The sequence below is a fragment of the Zerene cesonia genome, chromosome 1 (assembly GCF_012273895.1).
Source record: "Zerene cesonia ecotype Mississippi chromosome 1, Zerene_cesonia_1.1, whole genome shotgun sequence".
Lineage (NCBI taxonomy): Eukaryota > Metazoa > Arthropoda > Insecta > Lepidoptera > Pieridae > Zerene > Zerene cesonia.
Genome location: NC_052102.1, coordinates 4,557,944 through 4,567,545, shown reverse-complemented (window position 1 = coordinate 4,567,545; position 9,602 = coordinate 4,557,944). Strand labels below are relative to the sequence as shown.

Sequence of the window (9,602 nt, the reverse complement as noted above, 5' to 3'; positions counted from 1 at the left end):
AAATAAAATAAATAAAGATAACATAATACTGTAAGGTAATAATTGTTATTTAACAAAAAACTTCAAATTGTCAGAACTAGACCAAATTGAAATGGGATCACCAGCTTTAAAATAAAAAGGAATTATAAAAATCGGTTCTTCCAGTAAAAATTTATCAGGTTATAAATATACACAAAAATACAGTTAAATTGATGACCTTCTTGTTATTTGAAGTCGGTTAAAAGCGGTTGAGTGCAAATCGAACTCGCAACACTAAGGGTTCCGAACAAATAAGTTACAGAGCAACTGTAAAACGAAACGACGTACCTACATATGTCAAGATTTGTTCCGGAGGACGTGCCAAAGATATGGACATAGAACATAGTATTTATTTATTTTTATAATGTTATCTACATGTGCAGATAAATTGAAAAATCAATTTATTTCCTGCACGCTCGCCCGGTCTCGAACCCCGACTTATCAATTTTGAAGTCCGAGGTTCTCACCACTGAGCCACCACTGCTGATAGATAACATTACCACTGCTTAAAACGGTGAAGGAAAACATCGTGAGGAAACCGGCATGTCCGAGAATCGAAAGTTCGACGACATGTGACATCTGCCAACCCGCACTTGGCCAGCGTGGTGGATTATGGCCTGAACCCTCATAGGAGGCCTGTGTCCCAGCAGTGGGAACATATAAGGGCTGATGACGATGATGATGATGATGATGATTTTTATAATTCGTACATACCTAAGTTTAAAAAACTTTACCCTTCTTCTGACACAGTCGGGTAAAAAGTGATAAAATGATTGAGCATTTGGTATTGTAAATTTTGACAAGATAAACGAAATAAGTAGATATTAATCTCTTTATTATTATTTGTATGTAATTATTATTTAATGTTTGCTTTTGTATTTGTAAAATTATAGTTAATCATTATTTTCATAAAAGCGAATATTTTATCCAAATTACACATGACCCCGATATGGCTCATTGCTTTTAAATCCATCCCCATATAAGCTCCACTTCATCAAAAGCTTTAGAAGAGTAATTACGTGGTGACGCAGGTCCCACTCTGCTCTTGACTTGATGAGAGGTGGGGGCAGGGAGATAGTGCCGTCGCACCGTTGTCATGGTTACCTTGCCACCCCAAAGTTAGCAGTTGCAACAAGTGGATTTATGTATAGAACGAAATGATACGGTTTTTGTATCTCTGCGATATTCTAGTAACCGTTTTAAAGGTTCAGTACACAGTGCAGTAAATATATTAATTTCTACTGGATCAGTCAGTATTTAAAATTTGCTTGCGCTGAGATTTCGAAGATTGATGTCTGTTAAATGTAGAGTCGCAAATAAAATTTTTAGAAAGTAAAAAGCTATAACTATAGAAAATTACAACATATTAGCTACAAGAAATTTAAACGTATATATATTTAAAATATCTTACATTGAAGATTAAATTACATAATATAACGATTCAATTCTCAAGTCTGAACTCTGAAGGCTATAGCTATAATAATTATTTTTATTTGGTTTTGGTGTTCTGTATGATAAGTATGAATTTATATTCCCTGGCCATAATTCTTGTCCTGCCACGTAGCGTTACTAATAGAATTTATAATAATTAATTCCTAGATCATAGAGTCACGACAATAAATTATTTATTTATTTAAGCTGCGCGATTCGCTCGCACGATTAACCATTCAAACTATGCGAGTCGAATGGCGGACCAGAATCGAAATTCTGTTCAAATAGATAAAGTCTTCTGAAGAAATTTGTGCTCTTCATATACATATTCTTCTGTTAGCATCAACTTCGATAGTATCAATATCGCAATAGAATCAACATGAGAAGAACAAAGCTCCTTGCTTTAGATTAAAAAAAAAGTACCACCAAAAAGGTGACAGCATCACAAATGTAAAATACAGTCTTTATCCGTACTACGAGTTTTATTTATCAAACTATCCCCCTTAAATGAAATATCTACACTAGAGGAATTTCTGCATATAAAACAAAAATACTTAATACTTTTTAACGTAGCCAATGTGCTAACCCAGATAAGCTGTTTTAGTGTAAATGAGTAACAAACATCCATACAACCATCCATTTATCAATGCTTACAAACTGTCGCGTTTATAATATTAGTAGGATAGGATAATATTACAAATTTGTAGATCTGGATCTTTGTATCGATAGATTTATCATGTACGGATGTTTGTTAGTCAAACCTGCCAAAACTACTGAACGAATTTTAAAGAAACTTGGTTAAACTGTGCATAGTTCCTTTTTTATCAGACTTCATTGAAAGCAGGTTACCAATTTACCTGTTATGAATTAACTTTTTTTGTCTTGAAACTACAGTTCTATCGACCGGGTGAACCAATTTTGATGATCCTTTGTTTATTAGAATGTTGTTGCCTCCCGTGTGGTTCCTTTTAAATTTGGTCTTGTTATGATAATTTGAAGACGTTTTTCTTTGTTAAAAATATTTACTCAAAATAGCAATTCCTTAAGTTTGCTTGTAATATAGTAATATAATAAAATAGCTATAACTTCTGTTTTGTATTTTTTAAATGTTATAATGTATAAAGCACTAAATGTGTATAACGATACCTTGATAATAATATTGGACGAATAAAGCATCGATACGCAGATTGTTAACTTTAATGTTAAAGAAAAATCCTTCTGATTTTCACAAGTCGTCCTCACTAAAGGGAATTGATTCAATTCTCCTTGTTCTGAGAGCCACCCGAGGGTGTAATGGAGGCAGCCTCATTCCTAAAACATCACCTACAAGAGTACAATATTTTGAGATGTCCACCAATGATTAAACTTTTAAATATGCAATGTATAAATAAATTTATGATTTTTAGAACTATTATGATTATTATTATATTACCCATTAATTACACCACTGAAATATCTATACAATCACTTTTATAATTTGAAAAAAATTAAATCTGACATCGGAAAAAGGTTTTTTTAAATAGAACGTACATAGGAGTAATGGGATTTTACAACAATTTTACCTCAACATTTTTCTGTAGTCTGTATACTTATATTTTTAATACGATGATATAACAAAATTATTCCTATTATTCATGTATTGGATATATTTTAATCTACTTTTATTGTAAATAGGAATAAAATTCAAGAAATCATTAAGATACTACTTAGTACACACTGACTACTTTACAAAATTAGCTGATTAATAATTAATTAAATGATTTGAAGAAATAATTAAAAAATGATGCAAAAATGAATTTATTAATTACTTACCTGTAATGTACCAAATTACTTGTTTTAGCGGTGATAAAAGCGAGTGTTACCTATTACTGTTAGTATAATTTTTGTAGACATCAACATACACTTTGAAGGTTTGTGCAGGGTGACTGTTTGTTTTATATTTTTATTGGTAGGTTTTTAAATTCTTTTTCTAAGTTCATAATAACCTAAATTGATTTTATTTAATATTTTTTTCTTAAGTGAACGATTCAAGCTTATAGTTTGCTGTGTTAGTTAGCATTTATTAAGACATCATTAAAAATACAAGCTCTTGAGTGCAAAATGTGTAACCCCCAATCATTTTCTCATCTACTTAATAGGTGATCCTGCTAACGGAACGCGCACACTCACAGTCCAGAGAGTATAAATAGTACTGCTTTGATTTCTTCCCGTCAAATATGGGTAAGTTTATCTATTATAGCACTTTCGTTAAGCGATTTATTGCGCCTATTTAGAATCAGTTTACGATATTTCTGTGAATTTGAAACATCGGTTTTCTTACAATGGGTAGGTTACAAGCTTTTTTTTATCTGAACAACGAAAATATCTAAAAGCTTTGAAGTGCATATTGAAACATTTATTTTTGGATATACCTAGTGCATGAATTAAATTAGATTGCCTTATTAAAAAATATACGACTCTATAAACCTTGGTGCTAAATTATGTAAACAAAAAAAAAATTGTTATATAATTTAAAAACATATTTTAAATGTGTTTTATCATTTTTCATTTGGTGGTTTCAATTATTAACTTATTTTCACCTAACCTAAAAACCGTTTCACCCAATTGCATTAACATTTGCAAGTGTAGCATGCGCTGATCCTAATCTCTTAAGTGGAGTCTATAGTTCGGTTATACAGCGCCTGATCCTTCACATAATAGCCCGCGTATATAAAGTGGTGAGTGAGGCGGTCGCGGGCGTAGTGCGCGATAAGTGCTTGGTAGAGCACACCGTGATTTACTGCTATCGGACCTTCTGAATAATACAATATCCTGCTATCAACATCGTATTCAAGTATCTTAGTAATTGATTCTATAGTTATTTGTGCTAACATCCCGGGGCCCTATAAATAAAGGCGGTAAGTGCTATAGTAAATCATATGCACTTTATATGCAGTAATAAATTTGATATTTAGCTGTTCAATATGTCAAACTATAATCGTTATTATTCTAAACAAAAGCTAATGAATAAAATACTTGAAATTTTGTGACAAATTTGGATCATATAAAATAGTTTCATTATAAACTCGCTGATCGCCCCAGCTTTGCACGTAGTACATACACAACCTATGTCACTCAGTGAAATTATAGCTTTCTAATGGTGAAAGAATATTTAAAAAGGATCCAGTGATTTTCGTGTGAAAATGTTGCAAACATACAAAAATACAAGTTTCCGCTTTATAACATTAGTGCACAAATAAGAAAGACGTTATCAATGAACTTACAAGTTAGCCTTGCAAAATATATGCCAACTTTAATTTGTCCCATAATTAGATTGAATTTTAAATTAAAAGTAACCAGTGCAGTTAGATTTGACTTTCAAACTTAATCGTAAAACCTTGACCTTGATGAGATATTTTATCTTTGACAAATTAATTAAACACAAATAGTACACATTTATTTATATAACGATATTTTTTTAACCATGAAATATCAATTTATGCATGATTTTAAATTTTATTACTGTATATAAGAAAATATATATTTATTTTACACATCACGGAAACGTAACCAGTTTCGGTCAATACCAAACTAATTGACGAAATAGTAGGTACTTATGCAACTCTTGTCTTTATCTTTTATTTACTTATTCGATTAAAACTTTAAATGTGTTAGTTTTATATAATACATAATAATATGTACCGAATATTTCTATGTAGTTGCAAATGAAAACTGGGCCGTGTTTCTTAAAAAAATAAAGTTGTAAGCGAGTCATAGCACAATTTATGTAATTTATTTGTTCGAATATTGGGTAATTCCTTAAATTTGTGTTAAACTATTTCATTAAAGATGATCCATGTAATATCCAGGACCAACGTATCAATTTAACATTCATGAAAATCAAGTCAATCATGGGCAAATAATCCTAACGCTCCTTATAAATAAATATCTATCTGGTTTTTGGGTAACCATTTCTACCATGATTACCTGTATAGTGACACGATTTTTATATATTAACTGGTTTTTTTCTGAAATGTTAAGGGATTACCCGCTTTTTGCCGCGGGGGAAACCCTCGGGTACATAACCTGCAGATACTCAGAAACACGTCTTTTATATAAATGTGGTTTGAGTTGTTGACAATATTGTCGTATCACAATTTTACATCTTAAGGAAAATATCTTGATCTATATTCGCACCATAACTTGTAGTATATTACTAATAACATTATGTATTATTTGTATAGATCTATCTACTAGGTTTTTTAAATAAGATATATACATATTGCAATGAACTAAAGAAGAGTCCAATAGTAAAATATAAAAAAATAATACCTCACACACATGTAACTTAACGAAAAAGATTAATTTGAAATTTATGTCTGTCTGTTGTCCAGTTTTGCACACAAAACCACACACAACACAAACCATGGATTTTATTTTGAAGAATTTAATTCGAATTTGAATCAACGCCCGCGTGTACGATGTCACGGGCTCACCAAGTATATATATGGAAACATAAAGACCTGTATATATAAAATTCATTAACATTTCAAATATCAGATAAATCGACGCTTTTAATAACGAGAAACCAATTAATTATTACATTACTGACACAGTTTGTTTTAGAACAATAGGATCTTGTTGCGTAAATGAAGTCTAAACATTTATTATAATTAGAAATTATAATTTATTTCGAATATTACTAGGTAGATCATTTTTAACACGAATTGCTTTGCGTGTAAAATTAGCCTAGATAAGAACGATAAACTTTTTTTTCATTTTACATTGTTATAACCTTAGTGTAATATCTACTGTATTTTTAATAAGGTCATATCAATAGAGAAGAATTAGAACGCTTAATTTGTTTTGTTATCTGCTCTATACCAAAGAGGATTCTCTTTAGACGCTTTTATGCCAAAACTTGTAATATTTTCATTATATTTTATTATCTCACAATAGTTGAACTTGACGGGAGTCGTTTGATTACAATTCTATACGGTGTTTAACAGAGTTTTAGTCATTACATCGTGGTGCCGAGGTCCAATAATAACCTCGCACCATTTGCTCGCCGACGCTTGTGCAACGCAAAGCCACTCTCTCGACATTGAAACTTATTTTTTTTTATAAATCGTGAAATAATGATTAGACAAATATTATTTAATGAAATTATTAAATTACATTTGACATTACAAAACAAGTGAGACGCTCAAACTAATCATCCATAATATGTAAAAAAAAATAATTGGGTGGAATATTGCTACGTACGTCAGTCTCGTTAAAAATAATAAGTAATTTTATTCAGTTTGGAAAACGAAAATTGCATTATGTATTTAGTCATCATGAGTGAAATTCTATCACCCAAAGTCCATAGTTGATAGGAGTCGAATTCCCACAAAATCAGATAATTATAGACCGTATCCCGACCGTAACATATACGAACTAGCTGTACCACGTAAGAACCAGAGTACAAAAGCAAGTATTTATTTAGCTCATGTGTTATTCTGATTCATAAGTCATACCCGCTAGGTATAACATTGCGAAGTATCATTTTAATTCGTTCTGTACGTAAAACCTATTTGATAATCTGTGGCTCACTGGTTTATCCGCAAAAGAGGAACTAATATACCTACATCATACTCACAATCTCATAAACTTTCAAACAGGAACTTTTTGCGTGAAAGAGTAACAAACATCCATACATTCTTACAAACTTTTGCCTTTATAATATTAGCAAGATTTTGTTTCATTTTATTTCAGATTCAATGGAGGCGAAAGAATTTAAGGAATTCGCAAATGCGATGACCAACTATATCGCAGAATATCTTGAAAATATCCGCGACAGGTAAGATTAATTTTTTTTCGGGAGCTATATATGCGCTTTCGAAAACATTTATTTTTTTTCTTACAATTATTATATGGGCTATTTTGTGTAAATACTTAAATAATTTTATTTTCTTGATCCACATCTCAAAACTAACATCTGAATTCGACAGAAGATACCATGGTTTCCTTTTTTAAACCCAAACACAGAAAAACAATTTCCATGTACACGCAAAATAGAAAAGAGGCAAAATAGAAGAAATATAAGTATAACAATATATAAACAAGCCAAAGCCTTAACAATATATAAATCATGAATTTAATTATGTCGAATCAAGGTACAACAACTCAATTACCTACTGCGTACAGTTGATTATACAATGTAACAATATTTATCTCTATCTACTTAACAACCACTATCATTTAAAAATTTCCAAATACTTACCAATTAATGGATTCAAAGGAACAATGTCGTTTCTATACGCAGAAAACTATAACCGAAAGAAGGAATACGGTCCGTTTTAACACAAAACTCATGTGAAGATAAACACTAAAGAACCTAGCCAATATTATTTAAAGTTTGTTATTAATTGTTATTTTAAAGAAGCAGTGCCCTTAGTTACTTATTGTCTCACCAAACGAAATTTGTCAATCCAGGCAAGTGGTACCATCAGTGAAACCCGGTTACCTGCGTCCTCTGGTGCCGGAACAAGCGCCTGAGAAGCCGGAGCCATGGACCGCAGTAATGGTGGATATTGAGCGCGTGATTATGTCTGGTGTGACGCACTGGCATTCACCAAGATTCCACGCCTATTTCCCTACTGCCAACTCTTATCCCGCTATTGTGGCAGATATGTTGAGTGGAGCAATTGCTTGCATAGGATTTACTTGGGTAAGTCTGCAAGATACCTGCATTTTGACCAACTCCTATTTATTAACATGAGTGCAAAATTAAATACAACTAGAATATAAGGTACCTAATAAGAAATGAATTTCATGAACATAATGTACCGCGTGTATACTTTTAAGAATACGAATTTGCATGAAGGCTGTGCGAAAAAACAAATATTCTCATCCATAATTGCTCAACTTCTTGGTATTATCGTAATCATATTTTTGTCATATTATAATTATATAACAAGTCAATGTCGATGTCAATGCTTGAATTATGAAGGCGAGCTAGTTATTTTAAAGTGGAATTTAATTCAATATTGATTATACTGCATATCTAATGATACTACTTATATATTTTCGCGCTAGCTGTGTCCCGCGGTTTCACCCGCGTGAATATGTTTTTCCTTTAAATCGCAATCTTCCAATGGGATTATTGATATAAAAACTAACCTTACTTATATAGCTGTGATAGTCCTGTTAAAAAGGATTCAGCCGTTCCAGAGAATAGCCGGAAGAAACAGTCAGGCAGACTAAAAATTGTAAAAACATGTTTTTGTATACATAAATATTTACCGTTTACACATCCCTATGTACTTAAGGTTATTTTAACATTATGTACAAACAGACACTCTAATTTATTTCTTAGATGAATTATGCTATGATCAAGGACTCTTTTTTATTAAAATATCTCGGAAGGGTCAAAATAAGATAAGCAGAAGCTGAATAATTTTGATCATGAATATGTATTTCCATTTTTGCTCAAACGCAAATAGATAGTAGGTTCTGTAATTGACTTTTAATTTTCTATTTGCCTAAACGTTTAAAATATATGTACTTTGTATTTATTTACCGTTATTTTTATTTTTAATCATTTTTCCTCAGATTGCGAGTCCAGCTTGTACGGAACTTGAAGTCGTAATGTTGGATTGGTTGGGTCAGATGCTTGGACTTCCTGATGAGTTTTTGGCTCGTTCCGGTGGAGAAGGAGGTGGTGTTATCCAAGGCACGGCCAGCGAGGCAACTCTTGTTGCTCTGCTTGGAGCTAAGTCGAAGGCTATGCATCGTGTTAAGGAAGAACATCCTGAATGGACCGACGTAGAGATATTATCTAAGCTCGTGGGATATTGTAACAGTAAGTTGTTTAAATTGATGAATTAAGAATACCCAAATATTTTAAACGATTTTATACATTTGAATTTTTTCAAATCATGTACTATTTTAATGAATACTTAAATTAGGTAATGTCTTATATTATCTGCTATAAACAAAATAAAATTGAATTATTGTTTAAAATAATTGTATGTAACGATGAAAGAGCTTGAGCCTCCGAATCCTAGTCTTCAATGCTGTATTTTTGTTTAATAAGTAGGTAATAATTTTTGGAAAAAGTGAAGTCCCGTGTCCCCTACTGGGGTATGGGGCAGATGATATACATCTGTTTCACTGATCGATTTTCTTTA

The 9,602-nt window shown here is 31.6% G+C and overlaps 1 protein-coding gene across 1 annotated transcript; it reads left to right on the top strand.

The window, feature by feature from the left end:
* The first annotated feature begins 4,161 nt into the window (after nucleotides 1-4,161).
* LOC119839558 (aromatic-L-amino-acid decarboxylase-like) lies at nucleotides 4,162-9,315 on the top strand. The gene is made up of 4 exons (XM_038365905.1): nucleotides 4,162-4,346; nucleotides 7,186-7,270; nucleotides 7,906-8,140; nucleotides 9,025-9,315. Exons 2-4 carry the CDS (start codon nucleotides 7,191-7,193, stop codon nucleotides 9,298-9,300), a joined length of 591 nt encoding a protein of 196 aa, XP_038221833.1. The 5' UTR covers nucleotides 4,162-4,346; nucleotides 7,186-7,190; the 3' UTR covers nucleotides 9,301-9,315.
* Nucleotides 9,316-9,602: the final 287 nt, after the last annotated feature.